A 26,118-nucleotide genomic window follows, 5' to 3' on the forward strand; every position below is an offset into this window, starting at 1 on the left:
CTCCTGGTTTCCTCTCAGAAGAGTGGTTAATCAGACTCCATTCCTGCTGTGAAGAGCCACTCAGCTCCCTGGGGCTGAGGTGAGCCGCACCAGCCCACAGCCCACAGCCCACAGCCCAGGAACACGAGGGCTGCTGTGCTGTGTGCACAGGGCCCTCCCTGCCTGCAGTCCTGCAAGTCTGCTCCCCAAGGTGGACTCGGCTTCACCCTGCTCCAGCCAGGATGCGTGTGGAAGAGACGGGGGCAGACGGCGAAAGCCCCACAGGCCTTCCCGGGACCGCTGGTGGTGTCCTCCCATGGAGGAAGAGAGAATTCGAGGATTTCTCCCCCAAGACACACTTGCTTTGCTCCCCTGGACCACTGCCTATTACTGCACTGTATATGAAAGATGATAGTTTCAGGTACCGATTCAACTAATGCATCAAAATGTCTTTTTCTATTGCTAAACTAATGAAGTGGCTATAGGCTCATAAAAGACAACAAACACAAACTGTGTGTATCTATTTCCCCCTTAATGTATGTAAGAGGAACAGTTTCTTCCCTGTCAAGTCTTCACAATTTCCAGAAAACATTCTTATCTGGCGATGCCTAATCTAACTGCTTGCCTGCAAACAGGGAGCACAGTCAGGGAAGGGAGATGGGGAGGGAGTCCACCACTTCCAAAGCCGGGCATGGAGGCAAAGCTCCTTCTCAGGAACCAGTAGTGGGAGAACGGACACCCACCCTGGTCTGCTTCTCAAAGGCCCTGGCTGCAGGTAAAACAGCCGCCAGGAAGCACATACTTCCCGGGGCTGGGCGCTGCTTTATAAGCTCCTACCTGGATTATCCAGTTTATTCCCTGAGGAAGTACAACAATCACCTCCATTTTACAGGTGAAGAAACCACAAATAAAGGGAGGCTGTAGGAACACAGACTTAGCCTGAGGTAAAAGGGCAAAGGTCACCTAGCAGTCTCCCTCATGGAGAAGCCACTGTCAGAGACGTGGACCTTCACGGCCTGACATCACCAATTTCCAGCTGTGCCCACATTTTCCCATCCTGACCAGTTCCTAAGAATGAGCCTTCGTCCCCAGAGCCCTGAACCCCACTCCCAAGCCCACCACGGTGCTCCAGAAACTCAGACAAACAGGGAAGACGCTGCTGGATAACTACCTAGCCTCCTTAGATGTTGTGAGGAGTAAATAAAACAACATTGAACACCCAACGCACAGCTGCATTCATTAAAAAATTGAAGGCAGTTGTATGTGTCTTGGTTCAAACGTAATTAATAAGCCCAACCCCTGACGCAATCCTGGAAGCCATCAGCCGGATCCGCCTCTGAGCCCCCAGAGCACCCTCCCACTTGAGCCCGAAGGTGTTCTCACCTTAGGCGCCAGCACCAAGCAGCAGGTAAATAATGTGGCCCCTGCATTAGCGCCTGGGCTCCATCTCAGCCAGGCTGCGGTGCGCTGGCGACCACAGGCTGCGCGGGCCCTTCCTGCGAGCAGCTTTCCCACCTGCGGCCTTGGAACCCTCCTCCAGCCCTCCACACGCGCTGAGGAGGCCCCCACGTGGGCCGGATTCTACTCCGGATGCCGGGAGCTCTGCGCGACAACCCCACCCTGGAGGAGCTCTCAGGCAGACCCGGAAGTTAGAAGCTAATGGGTGAGGGGCTTCCCTGGTGGCGCAGTGGTTAAGAATCCACCTGCCAATGAAGGGGACATGGGTTCGAGCCCTGGTCCGGGAAGACCCCACATGCCTTGGAGCAACTAAGCCCGTGCGCCTGAGCCTGCGCTCTAGAGCCCGCGAGCCACAACTACTGAGCCCGCGTGCCACAACTACTGAAGCCCGCGCGCCTAGAGCCCGTGCTCCGCAAGAAGAGAAGCCATCGCAATGAGAAGCCCGCGCACCGCAACAAACAGTAGCCCCCGCTCGCGGCAACTAGAGAAAGCCCGTGGCAACAACGAAGACCCAACGCAGACAAAAATAAAATGAATAAATTAATTTAAAAATAAATAAATAAAAGCTAATGGTGAAATGTATGCAAGATGCGATGGAAACTAAAATCTTCCGACGGTAATTTCACCTTGAACCTGCCTTTAAGGTAGAGACTGAGTGTAATGACAGGATCTCCAAGTATCACCAAACGTCATTCAAGAAACGTTAATCAGGATAGAGAAAGTTCTGCTTGACTCTTTTATTAATTCAGGATTATATATTACAAAACCTACTCACGCCTCCGAATAATTCTGCCGTTTGACAGCAGTGGGAAATGTTTTTGTAAGTTAAATGACCACATGTCAGTCCTCTGCCTGAACACTGAAAACTCTGTAGGAAGATGAGCACAGCGGGCAAGACCCTGTTGTGACCCTCCCGTCTCCGTGTGAGCAAAGAAGAGCGACAAGCACACTAAATAAGACCCCTTGTCAGGAAGGCGGCATCGGCAAGTGAATCTAAGTCTCAGCTCTGAAGTCTCTGTAGCGCTGGGCAGACGGCAGCCCCCAGTCCACGTGGGGAGGCTAGCACCCGAGTGAGCCTCGGGCTGGACTCCATGGATTTTAAACCCAGGAAGGGCCCCTCAGGAACAGCTGCGTTCTTGGCTCTAGGACTCTGAGCCCAGCACGGGGCCAGGCACTAGGGACACAGAGGGGACTGACAAAGCTCAGTCTGTTACCGGAGCAGCAAGAAACCAACGATGCTCTCAGTGGGTCGGCGCTGTGATGGACGGAAGCTCCAACTGCTGGGGTAGAGGGGAGAGAAAAGAGGATTCTGGAAGAATAACTCTTAAACTGGTCAAGACAATGTCCTATAAAGCTACAGTGTTATAATCCAGGGGGTGGAGAAACTGTCCTGGGAGTGAAGAAGGACAATTCCTAGATGGCCTCCGGTGGGCAGACGGCGGGGCAGGAGAGGAGATTTTGTCATCTAATCTGAGCACCTACACAGCTCACCCAGGACACTCGGCGGCCGAACCACAGGGGCTCCACAACCCTCCGACATGGACAAGGAGAGTCAGCCCCCGGCACCCTCTGCAGACCACACACACTGTGCAGCTCCACCAGGCGTGTGCAGCTCAGGCAGGCCCTGATGTCAGGGCTGTAGACGTGGCTTTGGGAAAGTGATGGGATATAGCAGAAGAAGCAAAAGCTCTGGAGAGAGACCGATCTGGACCGCTCACCACGGGTGTGACACTGGGTAAGGGGCCTCAGTGGCTTCCTCTGTGCTAAGACGGACCTGCTCCAGATGCTGTGAAGGTGAAACAAAGCAATGAATGTCTCTGAAATGCCAGCGTCTAGGGCAGGTCCTGAGCAACACCTGCTCTTTCCCTGGGCCTCCTTCCCATTGCCCACCCTGTTTCTGATCTGAGCTTCTACCAAGAGCCTGAATCACTGCAGACCTTCTATAAATGTGGACTGCAAGGAATCATGAATGCACTCAACTCAAATAGCTACTAAGGCCTGCGCTAGGACTGCGGATACAGGCAAGGTTCTACTTGGTCCTAATTCTAGAAAGCAGTCCAGCACTTCACCAAGAATAAGCCAACACCAGCAGAGGCCCAGGCACCAAAGCACAGCGGGCAGCATTCACGAGGCATCAGGCACCGACCACATCACATCACAAAGGTCTCGGGAGAGGAATCCTCGGAGCCCCGTTCATTGAGACACCCAGTGCTCTGCTGCACGTTCACTGCCCACGTGTCTGACGCACACTGTACGCTCTCTCATCAGAGTGCTGACGCGTCTTTGAGCTCTGGACCCACCTCGTGGGCTATGCTGCCTCGTAACTAAATCCTTCAGCGAGGACTCTGTGGGGAGGCGCACAGGCTCTGGAGCATGAACACCAGCGGTACCATCCAGCTGGCCGGGTGGCCTTGGGCAGGTCACTCTGCCTCTCCGGGCCTCTATTTCCTCACATGTAAAACAGAGGTGTTACAATTCCCTCCAAGGGCTTGTCCTAAGGGTTAAATGAGATCACGTGAGAAGCAGTGGAGTCAATCGGTGCGAGTCCCCTTGGCCTCTGCCCCCGCTGGGTTACAGCTATCCTCGGCCTAGAAAAAAGACAGAGAAGCGCTCCCCAGGACAGCGCTCTTCACACTGCCCGTCGTGACCATCACTGATCTCTTGCACCGTGACATCATCAGAGTAGGTCAGCACCAGCTTTTTGAACAAAAACAATAGGAAATTCCAGGGCGCTCTGCACATAGTAAAGGCCAGGTGCTGCTTCAAAACACCTGTCTCAGTCATATATGTATATATACATATTACATTGCTGCACACATGGCCACACACCGGGTCACAACACAAAGTTTATTTCCTTTTGCAAGTCAGGGTGAAAAAAGTTTGAAAGACACTATTCCAAGACAGTGTTTTCCAAACCTCCCTTTAACCTGGAATCCTAAGAATCTAACTTGGGGGCCTAAAACAGATAAGGTAGAAGTTGGAGACTCTGGTCCCACGTGATCCTCTCGTAACACCCTCCCCGAGGGGTCACAGGCCCCAGGCCTGGGAATCTGTGAGGCCAGGGTTCATAGTCAAATTACAGCACACGTGCACCAACAGGGGTGCAGAGGCACAGCCTATGCAAAAGTTGACTGTTCATGGTGTAGAGAAATCATCTGTTGGTTAAATTAAGGTGGCCTTTCAGGCAGGCCCCAAACACTCCCACCCGGCACAGCCAGACAGGTGAGCCCAGCACCCCAGCAGTGGCCGCTTCACGGCCTGATGTCTATACTATTCTGTAGTGACGTCAGCACTTGTGGCCTCAGCTACGAGCTCTGACCTCCAAACCCTTGTTCCCAGCAAGAATTCAGCGTAGTCTGAACAGTCTCAGGGTTTAGAACAGAAGTAATGAAACGCCAAAAGTCCCAAAGGCTCATTCCCACGGGTGCAGACAAATCAGCTTTATTTAAGGGACTGAGCCTCGTTTCAGATGACATTCAGACTTGACCTTCTAGAAGTAAGCCTTTTGTCTCCTGAAAAAAGTGAGCAAAAAAAAAAAAAAGTCAAACCAGCTACACGTTCCCAGCAGTTTTAGATTCACTGCGCAAATTAGTGCTGGAGCCCAAACGGGCCTTTCAGTCGAAGTACATCTTTCCTTCTGCAGAGCCCCTTCTGCAGGGCGGGGCAGGGGGATGTAGGGTGATCACCTTACAAGGCCCTGAAAGGCTACCCATCTGGGTAGACAGATGAGGAAACAGGCTCAGAGAGGCTCCACGGCCCTCGCTCAGGCCACAGTTAAGTAACGAGAGAGGCCAGGGGTCGGGCGGGACTGTGGGACCCTGGAGCTGACACTCTTCCTGCAGTGGGGCCTGAGGCGCTGCTCCCTCTCTGCCCCTGGCTACCGCCAGCCTTCTCAACTGGCCCCCTGCGGGTGACATTCCAGCCTTTCCCCAGGCCGCCACATCCACTGTGAGAGAAGACTTGCCGGTCTACCGCTCCACCCCGGAACTCTCTGGAAGCCTGTAAGTATACTCCGAGGTCCAACAGGTTCCCTAAAGCTGCCCTGTCGCCGCTGGTCCCTGGTCCCGTAGCACTTGCCCTGGGGCCCCAGCCCGCCCTGGCCAGCGCCCCTCCCTCACCCTCCACCCACTTCTGCGGCCTTGGCTCAGGCCCTGCTCTTCCACCCTTCGTCTGTCCCGCCTCCAGGCTCCCCCGCCTCCCCTAACCTAAAACTCACTTCCAACAGAACGCACCTCCATCCTCACCCCAAGCAAAGGCCTTCAACTGCTCCCTCTGGCCCCGGTAATCCTGCCCGAGCTCCTCAGCTTGGCATCCAAGATGCACCAGACTCGGCCTCCCGAGCTCTCGCCAGCCATTCTCCGCCCTGCACTTTAGGTTCCCACATCGCCACGCCAACTGCTGCTGCCCTGATGATGCTGCAGCACCGCATGCTCATGTCACGTCTTGCTCAAACTCCCGTGTTACCTTGTGTACCCTGACCCCTCGGCCTGTCTCCAGGCCTCGGTCCTCCCCTTGTTCCAGAGACGGCATTCATCACATGCTGCGCAGCCTCGCTGTGCACGGACAGCCTCTCCCCCGAGACAGAAGCTCCGGACAGGCAGCTCTGCCTGCCTGTCTCCGATCCCAGCGGAGAGCCCGCACAGACCTGGTGCTTAGCGACGCCTCGCAGAAGGAATGGGTAAACGGCACCTTGGCAGCTGAGAGTCCAAGACACCCTTCTCCCCTGGAGGGAGTTCAGGAGGACCAGTCACAGTCACAGGCAGCGCTCAAGAGAGTAACAGAGCCGAGCAGGTGACCCGCAGCACGGGGCTGAGGACACGGGGCTGAGGACACGGGGCGTATCGTGCTCAGGGCGGCTGGGGAGACTGTAAGGCAGGACGTGGGGCTCAGGTGAGCCCTGAGAGAAGCTGGCAGTGAGGAATGAAAAATGGGGGCACGGAGATGAGAAAACACTCTGAAAACACATAAAAATGCAGTCTTACCAATCGATTAGGTAGATGTCTGGAGTTAAGTTGTTTTTCTTGAAATGAGCAAATAATTTCGGCAAATTTTCTTCAAAGAATACCTCAAATGCAGCAAAATAAGTCAACATCTAGGGAGATAATGTGAAATACACTAATAAACGCGTTATCAGCACACGTTTCCAATCTACCAAAAACAGTCAACATACTTACACCTTTAGAATCTGACAGTCATCTTCGTATGTGCATTCCCACACACCTTCATCGGCAACCCGACGCTAGGCACCACACAGCCCATTTCTAAATAAGCTCACTCCCTAACCTCACATGACGCTACCGACTCCATCTTATTATTTGTTCCACTTGTGGATAACTGAAACTCAGGGCAGTTGCGTAGCTTGCCTAATGAGGCCACATCACCAGCGTGTGGCAAGGCAGGGCCCTGAACCCGTGCCTGTCCCGCAGGCTAGGCTGACTCCTGATGGGCTCAGTCTTTTCTAAGAACCAGGAACGAATTAACTGTCGAAAACGATCTCAAAAAACACGCCTGCCTCCCTGCTGACCCCCAGCATTTCCAGAGGGCATATAATGCTAACACTGAGGCAGGGCAACAGCGCTCTGGCTCAAAAGTGCAGCTCTTCTGAGGCACTGAGGGAGAAAACGCTGAAGGGAAGGGAAGCGGCCACAGCCTGTTTTATGAGCACATGCTTTTCAACTTCTTACAGGGTTTGCAGGGAAACGAAACACACAGAGCAGCGGTGCGGTGCTGAAACAGAAAGAACAGCTCCAAGTGGGTGGGAGCGATATGATCTCAGAGGCTGGATGCACGTGGGCAGACGGCAACTCCCGGATGCTGTTCGCACATCTTCATGAAGGCATGTACGGTAAACCCGGGGTTCCCAACTGGGGGGCATCTGCCTCCCGGAGGACATCTGGCTGTGCCTCGGGACATTTCTGGTTGCTCCATCTAGAATGGGGGGGTGCTACTGCATCTGGTGGGTAGAGGCCAAGGATGCTGCTAAACAGCCTCGATGCACAGGACAGCCTCCACCGCGGCTACCCGGCCCCAAATGTCCACAGCGCTGCTGCAGAGAAACCCTGCTGGAAATGCAGGTCCCACTCAACGTTATGATTCTATGATTTTTCCTTAATAATACAAGCTAAAATTTTTAAGCACAGTTTTTATCATGTGTTTCCAAAGAGGAAGCTGGGGTCTTACCTTCAAAATGAGGAGGTATTTAGATGTAAGTCATTTTATTATATATAAAGAGTTTTTTCCTGACTATGAAAGTAGTACCTGTTAAAATGCTCACTGTGGAAAACTTATGAAGCACAGAAATGAATAAAGATCATCCGTAAACACTGTTACGATTGTGCTATATTTCCTTTTATCGTTAAATATGGTAGCTGTTATGGAATATGTTCTGTTACACATGCTTTTGAAAAACTTAGCATTTTATCTTAAATATTTCTCCAATACAATTCTTTGCAATCAGTACTGCGCTGGATATATTTCCAGATTTTAAGGAACCATTCTGCATTCCCTTAAATCCCCATTTTTAAATGTTTTCATTTTTTACAATGAAAAATAATTTTAAATTTTATTGAATAACTACAAACAACCGTGTAATAACCACCTTTGTGCAGAGTGCCTTGCCCACACTTGAACTTTCTTAGAACCGATTCTTACGAGCAGAATTATATACCAACACCATTTACTGCTACTGACATCTAACACCAAACTGTCTTCTAGAAGGACTCTGCCGATTTAACATTTCCCTTCACAGCCAGCATTCAGCAGCAGCTTTAAAACACTTCTTTAAAAAAAAAAAATGTATGTATGGGCTGAGCAAGAAATACTCAGGAGTCCTTAAGGTGTCAAGGAGAAAAATTGCCTAGCTGATCTAAATTGTTAGATCGCTTTGGTCCTAAAGTACTGACGATAAATTAATTATCAGTGAACTATCAACAAATGATCAGCAAATCAAGACAACGTTAATTAAAAAGCTGATGATCTGTTGAACTGGTGACTCCTCGTCTGGGCTACGGGAAGCAGAAGGGGTTCCGACGCTGGCTGCTCGCGGACCAGCTATGCGCCTCGAAGGAACCCCGTCACTCCCGAGCCTCGCTTCCTCACCGCGCCAGGAGCAGGTGGGGCCTCCCCAGGGCAAGGACTGCCAACTCCTTCCTGAACACGCCGCCGCCCATGGAGACGCTGGTCTCAAACGCGTCTCCCCTCCTGCGTACCAGCCCACCGCGTGAAGCAGAGCCCCGCGTGGCAGCGGGCAGCCACAGGGCCCCACCATGCGACGGGCTACTGGACAGACCCTAACGTGGGGCCTGCTCCTGAGCTTCTGCTTGGACACAAAGTGTGTACGTTTGTGCAGGAGTCTCCCTCCTCCCTCACTTAAAGAATGTATTTTCAGAAATACTTTCTGAAAGAAGGTACTAAGAAATTCATGTGTATGGCTATTGACCACGTTTTTAAAGTCCAACACAACGCCCCAAATGAGCCGCCACGTTACCTAGGGCGACTTATTCTCAGTATCTTAGTGGAGGGAGAAGGCATTCTTTATCCCGCTGAAGAGAATGATTAGGCAACGCTTGCTGCGTGAGGACACAGCACCCAGGACACAACACACACAGGGGATACTTACGAGGCCGTGGTCCACTCGGAAAAACGCCATTTGACAGGGTTTATTCAAAAGATTAGAAAAAGCAATGAAGGCATCTGCAGTATCTAAGTTCAAGATCAACACGGCCGCTATAAAGGACATGCCCTGAACCTGAGAGGAGAAGAGAAAGGGGCGTTAAACGAACGGCAGCCGCCACAGTCAGAGCAGCTCTTCCATCTTATTGAAAGAGGAACCCAAGCACCCTCACGCTGGAAGGTCCCACACTGCGCCCACCCATCGCCACCCACCAGAGGCTGGACCGACAGCCTCATGGATCCCGGCCCGCCCTGACTCGGAACCAGCGCCCTGGCGCGCCAGCCGCCTGTGTGAGCTCCTTCAGTCCCACCCCTAACACGTGGGAAACCGTAACCGCCCCCACCTCTGCATTTGACACGCTGCCCTGCAGAATGTACAGCTTCCTGGTGCCGCAGAAATGTACGTCTGAGCGAACACGTCACTCTTTCTAAAGCCATGCATGCACACGTCTGCGAAGCCACAGAAACGTCAGCAGCATAGCTTTAAAAACTGTTATTGCTAAAAGCTTTCCTGATTTAACGCTGAGAAAAAAAAATCACATGCAAAAAATGAAAATCAAACCCAGTTAAAATGTAGTCAATGCCACAGAGCGGCCATGTCAGCTCCATTTCTCTACGAGGAAACTGAGGCAAGTCATTTACCGTGAGACTTTCCATACCCAACAAAAAATGGCATTCAACCCGACATCCGCACCTACGATGTGCCGGGCAATATTGTGACTTTCTAGAGGAGAACATTATAAAGTATTGGAAAAGTTCACTTACATAACCCACATCCGGTCGGTAACAAGTGTAAGCGCCCAAAATGCTGTGCAACATGTCGTGGTACGGGCCACCCTACAGGGACCAACACACCAAAGACATGCGTCAGCCGTGTTAGTGCTTGGGTGATGGATGTCGCCGCCACCAGGCACACCTGCTGTTTCTGAGCAGACCTCGTGGCCAAGCATTATTAAGCAGCTCGGCGCGTAGCGCGTGACTGGACAAACGCTGTCTACCGACCCACAGCTGACCAGGTCATTTGTAGCTCCGCCTACGAAGCTGCGCTGAGCTGGTGGGCCAGGTGTGAGCCCTGCGCTAGAACAACTCCCTTAGCTTGGCTGCTGCTGTGTGACTGCAGTTCCCCGGCAAGTTCAGCAGGGGACCAGGTACCCAGGCTCTTCAGAGCCAGTGCATGCCCACAGGCGCTCTGCCCCCCCCACCCCCAGCACGCCCCCCTCCTGACCACCCTTTCTGCCTCCTTTGCCCTAACGGCCACTGTCTGGGTTTCTTTTGTATTTTTCAGCATGGCAGGTGCAGGAGATACCCTCTAATTCTTAAGTCCTAATAGCTACCTTTTTATTCTAAGCATTCTCCAGCTCTTCCATCCCTCCAAGATTTCCATTTGTTCCTGTAACTTCTTCCAAAAATTTAATTTTGGAATTTCTTTTTCCTAACTGAGCACAGAGGTGCCTCGCACTGATGCTAACGTGTCTGAAGACACGGAGCTGACGGGCTCAGCCCACGTCACATGCTCACTGTGCACGTCCGCCGTGTGGCTACACGAGAATGCCATGGCCCAGCCATCCCATCCTGACGTATAAAAAGAAGAGGCACTTTCGAATCACAGAGGGACAAAAGCAAACAGCAATGGGAGGGTAAAAAGACGACATCCAGGGCTAAGCGGGTAAGAGAAGGGGGGACAAGGAGGGACCCTGCAGTAGCATCAAATGTCCACCCGAGGATTAGTGTCGACTGTCACTAAGTGAAATCTGGTCTAAGGCCAAATGAGAAGAAAGCAAAAGCACTATGCTGAGCTTCCCTTAAAGCTAAACGTTCTTAACTTACAAGATTTCCCACCACCCTTCTGATTACGTCCCTCTAACTTTGGGGCTAAATGGCCTTTGTTTGGTGAAAATATGGTGCCAGCAGATGGCAGTTCCTTATTTTAAACGTCCTTAACTTGCTCTGGACATTTCATAGTTTCCCCACACCCCCCCCTTTGATGTTTTTAATACCGCCCATTTATGAAATCTAGAACTTTGGGAACCACAGACTGAGAGAGACACGCCCGAAGGAAGCCAGAGCAAAGAGGAAAGCCAATTGTCCCCAGCCTCACCCGAAAGAGATCCCTAAAGCTCTCCTCCTCTTCTGAACACGTCTTTCGGCACCAAGTTAATCACCCGGTGACTCTCAAAGTCAGTGATGCCGAACCCCCAAGAGATGTTCCATGGAAAACATTCTGGGGCCTGGGTCTGGGAAAGGCTGGACCTCGGTGCCCACAGGGTGCAAGCACCCTCTCAGACTCTGTCCCAGTTCTGTGACAGCCCTTCCTGGCTACACTCCAAGTGTGTCTCAAAGCTCTGCCCTTACACTCTCTTTCCTCCAGAGCAGGGACTGCCCTGCAGCTGGTTCCTACCTCAAACAGAGCAGCCACCAGTTAGTTAGTAGGGTCCACGGAATTGAGCTGTATCCTCTCTGTTCATTCCTTTAGCGAGGTTCCCTCTCCCAAAAGGAAATGGGGATTCCCTGAACCATAAGCTGTTTGATGCTTCCATTCTGGTCCTCCTTCTGCCTGGAATGTCTTTCCCATTCTCTGGTCAGGCTGTCAATTCAAACCTAGTCCAACCACAGCCCAAGAGCCACTTCCTCAGTGACAGCATGCCTGATGCGTCACCCCTGACCTCTCCCGGCTGCTGTACGTACTACCAGGAGAGCACCTGGGACACGCCACATTTTTGAAAAGCCCAGCTGTGTCTAAGCTCTGCACCTCCTGGCTCACTCTAGGTGGGCGCTAACTGATCTGCTGTAATTTATTCCACTGTCCTTTACTGGTTACCTAGTATGTACAAGGCATGTTGCTAGAAACAGGGGCATGACAGAATCAGATTGGGTATTCCTAAGTCATATTAAATATTTGTTGGAAAGGATCAGTTACCCTTATTTTTAAAAGTCTAACTGTATTAACAAAGGACCCTCCCTCCCAACAAAAATCCCTAGTACTTTTCAAACTTGATTACAAATACATGCAATTTGACATCTGTGAATTTTAGACAAAACATACTTAGAGCAACAAATCACTGCCACCACCTACTTGCTGGAAAATGCAGAGATTAGGGAATGTTCTGGAAATGTCCAGTTTAATTAGCTCCAGACTGGCTTCTCTGTCTGCTGCTGAAAAACCAGCATCTGTCAAAAGATCAAGAGTCATCACACCTCTCAGAGGTGAGTGTGTGGAATAAGTGCGAGGCTTAGAACTTTTACAAGAATGAAACAAGGGAAGGAAGTTCCTCAGAAGCACACGAGCCTAATTACAACTTGAACCAACAGGATCAACAGTTTGTAGGATTTCTTGCTTTAAGAGTAAAAATCTCAGAGCACCATCTAATGTTAGCTCATCATCAGACATTTTCTAGAGTCTGAAATCAAAATCTAATTTGAAATTACCTTTTATCAACGACTGTCAGTGGAAGTAAGGGCAAGTCAAGGAACAGACACAAATGAATTCCAGGCACAGAAAACACCAAAAGAATCATTATTTAATCCAGAACATCACTGGTATGAACGTAGAATATGTGTGGGTTACTGCAGTATAACACTCGTGTACTATTTGTAACAAATAATTATGAATAACTTGCTTTATATTTTTAAAATTCCAATACCACACAGACAGTATTAAAAAAGAGCGGCAAAAAAGATACTAGTTAACCAACAGGAGTAATCATAACCATTCTCGTGTGTCCCAGAAAATCCTAAAAGCATAACCTAGGAAACGCAGTGTTCTTCTCTCTTTGGAAGTAGCTCTGATGCTCTTATATAAACCAACACTCAAGCAATCCCGGGTGCCAGGCCACTGTACATCACTGAGCAGTGAATAAAGGAGAAGATATCGGTCATGACCAGCCCTCCAGCATGCTAGGACACTAACAAGTCTCAGGAACTCATATAATCTTTCTTATAAAAGTTTTCTTCTTTAACCTGTTTGCTCTAAAAACTCCCTTTTCGGGGATTCCCTGGCGGTCCAGCGGTTGAGGACTCGGCACGTTCACTGCTGTGGCCAGGGTTCCATCCCTGGTCAGGGAACTGAGATCCCGCAAGCTGCTCTGCGTGGCCAAAAAATAAAAATTAAAAAAATCCCCTTTCCCATGAAGCTTTTATAAATTTGCACCAACCACTACTTCAGTTAAGTAAACCTTCCTCGTCATGTACTAAATAATGATACGCGTAACTGATCAAAGGAGCCCGCCGGGGTTAGCGCTATGTATACCTTCGTTCTCCACTTCAGAGCCTCCCGTGCTAAAGCACCGCCACCGCTCCTTGGCTCGGGCAAGACAGATGTCAAAGAGCTCTGGAAGAGAAGCCTTTGGGTAAGTGTCACGTGCACACATGTCTCCTCAGAAACACAAGACACTGCTGCCTCGTTCAAATATTTACAGTTCAACTACACACCACAGGCTTATTACAGCTACTAAAACGATCCCCCCAACTTAGCCAGAAGGTACTTCTATTGTCTATAGACATCACTATATACAAAGAAATACATAAAATGCCTCCATGCCTGGTATTCACTCTGTTACACAACCCACCCAGAAAGCGATATTGTTTTGATGTGTTTGTGAGTCTCTCGCCTTACTAGACTGTGAGCTCCTTGGGGTAAGACCATGAGGGTCTCTCATTCATGTCTGTATCCAGAGCAAATAGCTCTGGGATTGACACAGATCAATATAATCAATGAATATCTGACTGATGAAGAAAGGGAGAAACAAGCAGAAAGCCCAGAACAAGCAGAAAATCTGGTTTCAAATAAAGACAAGATGGAACCGCTACCCCCTGGCCCAGTCTTCCTGAACTTCATTCCTGAAAGTGGGAGAGGGGTGCAAGCAACACAGGCAGAGGTTTCAAAAAATAAGGATGCTTGGTGGCAGAGACGTATCAAGACAGGTCTCTCACAAGACAGGTTCCAAATCTCTCCATATTCAGAACTTATTTTTTCAGTAATTCTTCTCTTTGGGTAGTTAGGCAACAGTTAAATAACTCACACTCACAAATCTCACTTTTATACCCAGACTGCCAGGGGTATAGCCGTGCCCCACTCCTCCTGAAAGACGGAACCCACAGAGAGAGGCCTCCCAGGCCTCTGCTGGCCCACCCGTCCGGTGGGTGCCTCCCACGCCGCCCAGCCATCGGTTGCCCTGGATCACGAACGATCACTAGTCAATCATTAAGACTTTAATTGCAGCTACCCAGAGAATTTCGACCACTTTATTTTCTCCATCAATACTTCTGGAAAATAAAGCAGAGCACATCTGCCTTCCAGACAGTATGTGCTATTTTTTTAAATACAAGGTAAATTCTAGTAACACTGTTGTGTTCCAACAAGCTAAATTTTGATTAATGACCTTCTTCTAACCTTGTGAAGGATCTGATTTACAATCTACACTAGTCTGCAAGGGCAGTACAACTATGAAATATAACTTCATACTAACATCATCACCTGGAAGGACTGCATGCATCTTAACTCAAATGCTTATGGAACAAATCTGGAGGTGTGCTGAGCTGGAGGCTAGAGGGTCTGGGAAACTTCCGCCCACTCCCAGTTTCCAGGAGGTGGGCTTAGCTTTGCTCATTTTGGCAGGAGGTGGAGGAAAACAACTGTGTGGCCCCTGACCACTGGGAACAACTTTCCAAATGAGGTTATCTGACAGTTAAAGCACAGATGCTGGCAGCCTCAGGGTAAAATGGGTCAAAGTGTCAGTTTTTAAAACACCCGCATGGTTTTACTGGCGTGTGTCTGTGGGGGGAGAGGGAGTTAGAACAGTGAACACACCTTCTTTCCAGACGAAGCTTCAAAGTACCAGGCTGACTTCCCAAAGAGTGAAGTTTAACAGTACGATTAGGTTGACCTTCAGTGAGTTTCCAACTGCATAGCCACAAAAAGAGCAAAACCATGGGGCTTCCAAATCGCAACACAGGCTTCAGAGTCAGCCAGTGGCTGACTTTCTCAGTAGGGAAATAAGGTCAACAATACCTGCCCCTCAGACCGCTGCCAATGTTAACTAAGATGCGAGTAAAGAACCTAATCCGATGCCAGGCCTCAACAGCAGACTTCAAGATCATCTGTGTTGTCACATTGGCTTGAATATGCAGCAAAAGAAGGACCCAATAAGGTGGCACTCATTCATTCATTCATTCAGCAAATACTTCCTGAGGGCCTGACTGCACAGAGAGCTGTGCTGGGCTCGGGTGACAGAAAGGAAAGCATGACAGGTGAGGCCCCAGCTTCCTGAGCATCAATTCTATGGGGGCAACTGACACTAGGCAGCTAATTATACAAGAAAGACACAATGTAAATAAAACGAGCCAATATCAAAATTTAGACAAACTTTCAAGGCATGTGACTGATTAATTAGCCATTTAGCCTGATATACGATGATGATACGGTCTATGAAGGATTTTAATTTAAATAAAATCAGTGCAGCCAACAGTGAGCACCAAAAATTAAACACACACACACAGAGTTCCCTGCATTACATCCAACTGGTGTAGAGTTGTTGATACAGTTTAGAAATTTTCAAGAACAGGGACTGAGATAAATGGTCATCCATTTCTCCAAACATCTACTTCCAGGGAAGCTGCGGAAAAACCATTTCCACAAGGTAAATGCTATCCATCTTCTCACGTACAGATGTTAAGTTTGGGGCAGGTAAGGATTAGCCAAAAAAATGCAACTTTGAGGAGATCACAATGAAAGGAAACCAGTCCCCATTCACCCAACCAGCTGTCATTACTCAAGACGGAGCACACTGCCGGCCAAGGCTACCACTGCACGTGGTGAGATCAACACCTGACAAAATAAAAATTACAATAACGACACGAGCCCGAGCCACACAGAGAAGACACAAATCAATCTACTTTAAACTCAGGGGCCTTCAACAGGGTGAAAACTGCCACCACCAACTCCACAGCTGGGCACTGATACAGAGAAGACAAGGAAGGCGCTCTTGTCTTGAGCAGCTTAGACGGCAGACAGGGAGGAAGAGGGAAAAAGGAAGGATTACCATTTCTTCAGCACTTAATTGTAAGTCTATGAGCTCCTAGCGTCAGTTTCACCCTGGCTCACAGCCTGCAGAGCGCTGGGCGGAGAGGGGAGTGAACCAGTGAACACACTGGTGGAGGAGAAGCACACCCAAACTGTATGAGTGCGTATGGCGGGACAAACAGCCCTAAGAAAGGAGGGTACAGAGCTCGCCTCCCTCTGGTCTCAAGCTACTAGACCCTCAAGGACCCAGTCCTAGCACAGTATGCTGTCCCCTCTAAGGTGCTGATTTATAAGATGCCTAGGGAAAAAAAAGAGTCACAAAAAACCGGAAGTACCCCAGATACAGCACCTCCACAGAAAGAAACATCCTTCCCTTCCACTTTCACGTCTCCATCAAGGCTCACTTTCTGCAGGACTCTGAGAAGAGATCCGAACATGGCTCAGCCCACTAAGGCTTTGAGCCCCACGTATGCTCCCCACGTACTCAGGGAAGGTGACAGCTATCAGGAAGAAGGCGGGCGTCCGCTCTCAACTGACACCAGATAACTGTAGCACCCAGGAGTGAGCCCCGGCTCCCCACCGGCTCCGCTCCTGGAAGACACACTTACCTGGCCTCTCCGAAGACACAGCGGCGTGGCGATGGCTGCCTTTCTTCCTAATGGGGCAAATGGGACAGGAGAAGCCACAGGACCCAGGGGTGGACTCCCCAGGCCTAGGGTCATGCAAGCCACTCACCGTGGGTGATGTTTAACTCGTTGCCAATGGCTAAGCTCCAGACCTTGCCTCTCACGCTGGGAGGGATTCCCTGCCACCATAAATCTCGAACTTTCCTAGAGCACCACCTGGACAAAAATGGAAGCATGAGTTTATGAGTTTGTTCTCAGTGACGAAATGTTTGTCTACCCACGTGCTTAACCCCAAACCACAAAAGCGGGGGAGGCACAGTCGTTATGTCACAGCCCCTGGCCTCAGGGAGCTTACAGTCCACCATTCCAGACAGACAGACCAGGAGGTCGACGGCTACCTTCCACTGGGTCACTGCTGTGCCAGGTGTGCCACAGGCACTGCACACGCAGAGATGGGCGCCACAAACCAGGAGCCCAGAGCGCTACTGTGGAGCCAAATTCTCAGTGACCAGTAGCAGTGGAAGCAGAGGAAGGGTGGAAAGGACGTTCTGCACAGAAAGCACAGCAACGAGAAACAAGCCGGCCTGCTCCGGGAACGGCAGGCAGCTGGGCACGGTGTGCGGAGCCAGCAGGCGCTGCCGCAGAGCTGCCGATGGAGGGCAGGCCCCAGGGGGCCTCGAGAAGGGAGCCCGAGGGCACAGCCGCCAGCCTCTGCACAGCTGCACACACACAGCTGAAGCGCTCAGGCAAGGCAACTCTAACGGCAGGACAGCTCTGCTAACTCAGAATATTAGGAACTGCAGAGTCGCTGAGGTCTGCTGGTCACAATGAACACACACTGCTGACAGACTGGGACAGACATAAAGGTGCCAAAGGCTCCCAACACGGTGCTCCTCGGCACAGCGCAGAGGGGAGAGCACGGGCTGACGCTGCAGAAACCGGGGCTGCAGCCCCATAACACCCTTAGCTGGGGAACCCGGAGCAAACTCCTTCTCCTCTCACTATCATTCTCCCTAAACCAAGATGACGGAACCTTCCCCCTGACCCCCAAGGGCTGCTGTGAGGATTAAGTGGGACAAACCAGAAAGGTGCCCGGCACCCAGCTGGCGGTCATTAAGCGGCAGTTCCTGTATGAATGCACGCGTCTGGACCACATCAAGCATCAGTCAATGTAGGGTGGGCCAGGGCTCTGCAGCCACACAGGGAGTCAGTCCAAGGGTTCTGAGGACCTTAACTCTTGTTACTGGGCCCCACTGCCCAGAAAAGCAGGCTCTGGGCACAGCGTGTGTTCCCCGTGCAGAGCCTCAACAGGGCGATCTCTGCTCCCCCCGGACCCCACCTCCACAGTGGGAGTGAGTAACACCCAGGTAAGTGCCAGAAGCAAGTCCCCAACAACCTGACACACGGTTCAGGTTGGAAGAGAGAAAAAGGAAACTGGCGTCCAAGCTCCCCCAGCTCCTGCTGATAGGGGGAGGCCCAAAAGGAGGCACCAGCCTCTGTGCGTGGCTCCAAGACTGCTGTCCAGACACCGGCCCCTAACCATTCTGACCACGCACGAGGAAAGACCTACAGCTGTCCCTCAGACGTGAAGGAGACAACAGTGCCGGACTCTACTGTGTGCCGGCTACCGGGGGCTGTCACCAAAGCACACCCGGCGCCCCTCCTCAGACAGGACAACAGAAACTTGAGCAGACAGATGCAGTGTACCCAGCGGGGTCCTCTACAGGCACCTGGAGCCAGGGCGAGGGCAGGAAAGGCTTCTCCAAGGAAGACTGAGCTTTAAAGAACAAAGTGTTAACCGAATGAGGAGATACAGGGCAAGAGCACTCGATGCAGAGGGAATGGAACATGCAAAGGCCCTGAGGCTCCCTAAGGAAAGGGCACTGTCCAAGCAAAGGAGAGATGAAAGGTGAGGCTACAGGGAAAGGGACGTGCTGTCCCACGAAGGGTCCTGTCGGCTAAGCCAAGCAATTCCAATTTTACACCGAGAGTCACAGGAAGTCACTGACATGTAAAGTATGGAAGTGACGCAGATTCGTGCCTTAGAAGATCCCTCTGGCTGCCGAGCAGAAGACAAGTGGAAGGGGCGGGAGGGGAGCTGTCACAGTACCAGGTGAGAAACGGCAAGGGCTGCACCAAGGCAGAGGAAGGAGACTCTGTGCAACTTAACCTTATCAGATAATTTCATCAGGGGCTGTGAGAGGAGCTACAATTAATACAGCTGCTTCCCCTGAATTCTGCAAAGACGTGTAGCGTCTAGAGAGCTTACATTGTTTCCCAGTTAGGCAAAATCTCATTATTCCAAGTGAGGACAGCATTTCCAATACTTTCTTCTAATCTGCATCTTTCTTCCAGCTGCTTTTTTCTCCTCTGGGCTTCTTTCAGCTCTAGAAATCACAGTTAAAAGAAGGAAACATCTATTAACTGATATCCACTGATTTCAAGCTAGGTGACTTTTCTCAAAGAGCCAGGCTGCAAAAACACCAGGAAGAGGGCAGTGAAGTAGAGCACTGAGACCTGACCTCTTCCGAGACTCATTTCACACCTTACGGAGTTTAGAAAGCTTAGGCGTTATCCACCTTTTAGTAAGCTTTTCTGTAACGTAATACAGTATAACATATAAACAGAAAAGTATACAAATAAGAACCTAACGAAATTATCACAAAATAGACAAACCCATGAAACTACAGCCCCAGTCAAAAGACCGAACAGGAACAGACACACCAGAAGCCTCTCTGTGCTCGCCTCACCCTTTCCAATGGAACCTGCAACTTCACTTCTCACAGCTTAAGAATAACTCTTAGGGTATAACAGCAACTCTGAGAAATACCATGCATTTTCATTTATATATACATTTTTTGTGGTAAAATACACAAAACATAAAATTTCCCATTTTAAGTGTACACCCAGTGGCATGAAGTATATTTCACATTGTTACGCAACCATCACCACCGTCCATCTCCAGAACTTTTTCATCTTCCCGAACTGGAACTCTCTCCCCACGAAACACTAACTTCTCACCCCCCGACACACACACCCCGCCCTGCTCCCCAGCCCCCGGCAACCTCCACTCTACTTTCTGTCTCTATGAATCTGACTCTTCTAGATACCTCATATAAGTGGAAGCACACAGCATTTGTCCTTTTGTGTCTGGCTTATATCACTTAGAATAATGTCTTCAAGCTTCATGTTAAGTGTGTGTCAGAATTTCATTCCTTTTTAAGGCTGAATAACATTCCATTGTACAGACAGACCACGTTTTATTATACATACTTTTTAAACATCTAAGAATCATAGGGTTTTTAGGTGTCACAAGGCACTTTGTCAAATCCCATCACATCTTCTTGTAAATAAGGAAAACTGAGCCCCCAGACAGAAAGAGATCTGCCTCTCCAGCATCACTGGCTAAAGCTTTCTGCAGCCTAGTACTTTTATCCTACACAGTCTCTTTCCTTGTGTAAATTCAAAGTGCTATTACCTTGAATGAAGTAACCAGGAATAAGTAGTTAGTAGAAACATACGTTTTTGATGAAAATTATAAATCTCAAAATATTAAATAAAGCATTCACCAAAGTTCAGGTTCTACAGCTCCATCAGGTAAAGAGAAAATATCCACAAAGACACAAAATCTTGTGCTGACTTACATAACCAAACACATGTGAGCTCCATTACCTCGTTTTTTGGCCTGAACCACCATTTCTTCATACTGTTGCCTGTGTTTCTGAGCTTCTTCAGCTGGCTTCGCCGGGAGATTTCTTGATAGAAAAGAAATGATTTTTCACCATTTTAAATACTAAATAAGAGAAACTTGAAGTATCATTTACTAACAAATGAAAAGCTCAAAGACCAAAACCACATTTGTTAGATGATAAAGACGCAGCTCTTTCATAAACTAAAAATATTTTTTTACAAAAGTATTAAAATAAGCTCATTTTTAAAAACTTGGAGTCTAAAGATTAGCAGAAAGAAGAAAATAGCAATTAACCATAACTCCAATGGAGATAAACACTTAATCTTTGGGTTTTTTTTTTTCACCCCAGTCTCCAAAGAAACTTTGATTTGACCACATCGCACGAATACAATAATTGTCAACAGTTACCCTTGAAGTAGAGTACCCTAACGGCATATGTTATTGATACATCTATGTATGAATATATTCCCTGGCCAGTTTTTTTAAGTAAGTTTCATACTAGCTATGTGGTTCATCTCATTTACACACACACACACACACACACACACACACACACACACACACACAGATTCATACAATAGTTCTAAACGACTAAATGTGCTATACAACTCTGAATCCCGGTTAAAAAAATAAAACGCATGTTCTCTTTCAGAAACGTGCTGGTGAATTTGCTGGTCCTTGAAAACTGGGAGGGCGGCAATGTCTGGCTGTCTGCGCACATCACAGTGTTTTTGCTGCAGGAGAACAGGGCACGGCTTCCCACAGCTCATGTTTTAGACAGCATTACAGGACGGATCCTCACAGTGCGGCGGCTTCTACCAATAATCTCTACCTACCTTCTGAATCCTCCATTTCAGGGTTTCTCTCCCCATCTACCCACACATCCACAATTTCCAAGGACCGAAAATTAACATCAGAAGACACATTTCTTCTGCAGACTTCATCAATTTTAAATGTCAGGGTTGGCAGGGACCTTAGGGATCCTAGCCGAATGTTTTACAATCTCTCTTTTTCTTAAAAGCTGTGGACGGGCTTCCCTGGTGGCGCAGTGGTTGAGAGTCCGCCTGCCGATGCAGGGGACGCGGGTTCGTGCCCCGGTCCGGGAAGATCCCACATGCCGCGGAGCAGCTGGGCCCGTGAGCCATGGCCGCTGAGCCTGCGCGTCCGGAGCCTGTGCTCCGCAACGGGAGAGGCCACAACAGTGAGAAAAAGCTGTGGAATCTTTCTATTCAAATACAGTGTTCTATGGAAACTCGATGCTTAAATAGAGATAAGCTATGGCCTGGTACAATGGAGCAATCCCTTTCCCTTACTAAGGTCTCCAAACACGATCTACAAGCCCGTCATCAAAACCCATCTCTCCTCATCAGATGGATGGAAACCAGAGGCCCAGAGGGAAGGGAACTTGCTGGGATCACCCAGCCTGTTTTCTGCAGATCCCAAAGAACCAGTAGGCTAGTCCGGGAATTGTTCTACAATACTGGGGTGCCTCCAGAACACCCACTTTCGAGTATACTTCCTGGTGCTTCTTACCGTTACAAGCCAGTCTACAATTAATAACAGCTCCTTAAGCATCTGGAAATGCTAAATTAAAGTAAAAAATCACCTGAATGGAAAATCCTGATCAAAAACTTCTACGTTAAATGAAAGTTTTCCACATCAGTCATGCTATCATATAGAACACACGTTAGTGGAGGGAATGAAGAGGGGCCCCGCATTTTTAGTAAGTGACGTGCTAATTTTTCTTCCCCTTTTCTAATGAAAAGGTGACTAGCAAATGTACTTATCCCTGAAAACAAACTCTCCACAGACTCTTCTTCAGACTCACGCTGGTCTGTCTTCCAGGATGAGTGCGGTGGTGGAAAGAGGCTCAAAGTCAAGATGCTTCCTCACATTCTGCTTTGGAGAGGGTGGCCTGCTAGGTCGTCCAGCCTTGTCTTCATATTCCTAGGACAAAGAAACCAGGGATAACTCCAGGCCCGGCCAATTCTGATATTACGAAGCCCTTTTCAAAGTAAGCAAGGTGTTTTGTTGTGAAGTCCTTTAAGTCGATTTTGAGGATGATGCACTGAAAATATTTCTTGCTCTTTAAAAGGAAAAACTGCCCATGAAAGGGGTTCAGCTCTGCAGTTCAGGCCATCACGTTATGGGGACTGTGGGCTTCCCATACTGGTAGGGAAGTCACTAAGGATCTCATCATCCCAGCTGCTCCGCTAAGGGCCCGCAAACATCGACTCGGGTCTCCTAGGCTGCTTCTGGGTAAGAGGTGTGTATTCTGTCTTCTGGACACCGTAAATTTGAACTGATTATTGCAGTGGTCACAGGGAAGCTCAGAGTCAGAGTGATAGCCAATTCTAGCATGCATCTGACCCCCACCCCTGGCTTCATCTCCCACTCCCACCCTAAATTTCTAATGCATTTCCTTTTACACCACAGCATTTTATCTATTTTTGTTTGCCTTTCAAACCTTTCCTGAAATGAGGATGGGCTTAAAAATTAAAAATCTTTTGCTTGAAGATGATGAAAGCTGTTTCATTTTCTTAAAGCAGAAACGTCAAGAAAGAAATTCTTTAACATCTTTGTGTGAAGCCATCACTGCAAGCTGTTACACGAATAATTGTGCCATGCCCTGGAAATCTACGAGCGGCCTCCACACTTCCAGGTCATTAATTCGTCCTATGAGCTGCAACCACAAAACCTCAGTCACACCTGGTGACCCACATTCCAAACACCCAACCAGCAGAGTTCAGGAGAGCCAAGTAATCTGTGCCAAAGAGTCCAGTTTCTGCAACTGTGTGTGTATGCGTGCCTGTGCATGTGTACCCTTAGCCCTCTGCAAAAAATAAAAAAACAGTGTTCTCTTGTTGCCTATTATAGACAAGGCTCTCAGGACCCTCCCTTAAGGGAAGGCAACCTAACTGGGAAGACAGGACAAACAACCCAGTAGTTTAAACTAAGATTTAAATAACCACTCCCAATACAATAGAAGCAGTATCAGGAGTGGAAAGTGATGACTTGCTAAATGAATTTTATTAACACTAGTTGTCAAGTGGGGTGTTACTGGTAAAATTATTCGGCAAGCAATTATTCTCTCAGCCAGGAAAGCCTACAGAGGCTTCTAAAAAGTTAAAAGAAAACATTTTTTCCTCAAAACCCACAGGCTATGAGAAGCGTGTGCACCAAGAAACAGGCGGGTGGGGCAGTTTCTGTATATCTGGATGTACAAGGTTAGATGTCTTAACATTGTTCACCCCGGTGTAAAATGGTTCCATTAAAATCTAAAACGACCTCCACTCACCCAAAGCGGAGAAAATGGACTCACTGTGTCATCCATTCAAACATCGGAGCACCTCCACGTGTCAAGCACTCAGCTGCAACTTCACATGCTACAACAGCCATCCCAAGTATCCTATGTAGCCATCAGATTCTACCTACGTACCCAATGTAAAATCTTGTATTTTATAGGAAATCTACCAGAAGTTGTGTGCTGAGAAAGATCCTGAGGCACGCTGCATGTTAACAGGAATTGTTAGCGAACGCCCTGCAAGGTGCTACTTACTTGCTGATGCTGGTCTAGTGGGCTCTACGCCAAGGCCAAAGGCGCTGAGCCCCGAAGTCAGAGGTCCCAGCATGCGGATGCCCACCTCCACTGGCTTTGTGTGCTTTACACATAGTTTAACTTTATCTCCATAACGATCTCTATGGCAAGTGTCACCGCATTTGACAGGTAGGGCCACTGAGGTTCAGAGTGAAGTGACTTGCCCCCAAGTCCATAGCCAGCAAGGAGCCGGGCCTGCAGGACTCCCCACTCCGCCACTCTGCGCAGGCCCAACCTCTCCTGTGGATATACTCAACAAACAGGTGTGCAGTTCTGGAGGGAAAAGGCCAGGGCCTACTCGAGTTAAGTGTGGTCTTCGGGGCCAGACGGGCCTGGGAGCAAATTCAGATCCACCAGGAACTAGCTGTGACCCCCGGCAAAGCACAGCTTAGAATCCCTGCACCTCATTTCCACATCTGCAAAAAGGGAAACAGCACCTAGCAGAGAGGGCTGTCTAAGGAGTGGCAGAGGCTTGTGAAGCAGTCCGCACAAGCCTCTGGGTGCAGAGGAAGTGCTCCGTAAAGGCTGGCCCTGGCTGCCGTCTGCCATGACCCTTTTTCTCCTCGGGCTTGAAACCGTATAAGGCAGAAAAAATGCCCTATGGCCAAACAACAATCAAGGAGCCCTGCAAGGTCTGCAAAGAGCACAGATACGAAGACGCGTTGTAAAGTTAATTAAATGCCTTGACTTGTGATTTTAAAAAAATCAGTCTCTTCAGTTAGAGCTCGGAGGCTCCACCACAAACGGTACGGGCCAAGCACTTTACACACACGGAATGGGCTCAACTTGCCCTTCACACTAGCTCCCCACAACCCCGAGAGAGGAGCTGCCATCAGGTGGAGGCCGGGCTGGGGCTGGAGGAGCTGGACCAGAGGCCAGCACCCTGGCTCTGCCCCTGCACTGCTCACCGCAGACTGCCACTCACTAGAATGCATGATCCAGTTTAATCATTTATATTCAGTCTAAATGAAGCTTTCAGCTATGACACAAACCTGTAATAGTGAATTAAGTGCAGATGCAAGTCAAATACTTATGTTTTAACCACACAGGGCCCCGCATGATTTAAAAAAAAGGAGGCCTGGCCTGTCCATACTTGAAATCCCAGGGAAAGCCTTTTCAAAATTCTAAATGGCATTTCAGAATACGAATGGCTTTGGAAATTGTTAACAGATCCTACTCCAGATGTAGTTCTCACACTGCTACCTAGAGGGGTCGACAGTAAGCTCATCTTCCAAGCCAGACAAACCAACTTCAGGAACAAGAAAGGGGACGATTCACTCTCAGGACAAACAACTTTCAGCTGTGAGTTACCAACACTGAGGTCAGCATGTGATATGGCAAGAGCTAGGGCTTTGGAAGCGAAAAGACTGAGCTCTAAATCTAAGTCCTGGCTCTGATTTGGGGCAAATCATCTTGCTTCTCTCTCGGCTATAAAACGGTAGCAACTGTGAAGACTCCTGTGATGATGAGATCACGAGACAAACATTTAACGGCTGCCCATAAAGTATGAGCCCTTTCTGTGTGCCAGGCAAATGGTGGGGTCGGCCCAGCCCCGGTGCAACTCATCGTTCCAAAGTTTCTTCTCCTCTTGGGGCCCTTATGGGATCAAGTTGAAGTCTCTTGGTTTAAACCAAGTAACAATACCATTCATTGCTGTGCTCATCAGAAGTCCTGCAGGCTCATCAGTATAAACCATCCATTCAAGGAACCACTACAGATTCCAACACGCCGCATAACCCTAGAGGGAATTTAGAACAGGGTTCTGCAAAGTTCTAGTGGCAAATCAGTTTTACTGGTCACGACAGTATTTTTTTTAAATCAAACAACACAAAAATACAGAGTGCACATAGTAAGGACAGTTCGTTTCAGTTCTGTACCTACTTACAGCTATGCCTTCTTGAGAGAAATGAGTCTCAACCTAAATTTTCTAACCCGGGGATGGGGCTGGGGTGTTGTGTCAGAATAAAAAGTTTACAAGTCACTAATTTAGAAGAGGTCACAGTCCCTGCCCAGAGTGGTGCTTGTATCCTGCTGGGAAGGTAAGACCAACACCAGAGAGACAGCAGCAAACAAAGCC

General features: G+C 49.1%; 1 protein-coding gene across 2 annotated transcripts in view; it reads right to left on the reverse strand.

The window, feature by feature from the left end:
- Positions 1–26,118, reverse strand: part of TBC1D14 (TBC1 domain family member 14) — a 104,894-nt gene that overhangs the window by 13,137 nt on the left and 65,639 nt on the right. For both annotated transcript variants that reach the window (XM_030876866.3, XM_030876870.2), the window contains 9 exons: positions 22,272–22,390; positions 20,425–20,507; positions 19,022–19,139; positions 16,862–16,968; positions 13,355–13,435; positions 12,182–12,276; positions 9,874–9,945; positions 9,056–9,184; positions 6,420–6,529 (listed from right to left, as the gene is read on the reverse strand). In XM_030876866.3, the coding sequence (XP_030732726.1) occupies positions 6,420–6,529; positions 9,056–9,184; positions 9,874–9,945; positions 12,182–12,276; positions 13,355–13,435; positions 16,862–16,968; positions 19,022–19,139; positions 20,425–20,507; positions 22,272–22,390 (914 nt within the window). The remainder of the gene's footprint in view (positions 1–6,419; positions 6,530–9,055; positions 9,185–9,873; positions 9,946–12,181; positions 12,277–13,354; positions 13,436–16,861; positions 16,969–19,021; positions 19,140–20,424; positions 20,508–22,271; positions 22,391–26,118) is intronic.

Source organism: Globicephala melas, chromosome 5, assembly GCF_963455315.2.
Source record: "Globicephala melas chromosome 5, mGloMel1.2, whole genome shotgun sequence".
In the NCBI taxonomy this organism is placed as follows: domain Eukaryota; kingdom Metazoa; phylum Chordata; class Mammalia; order Artiodactyla; family Delphinidae; genus Globicephala; species Globicephala melas.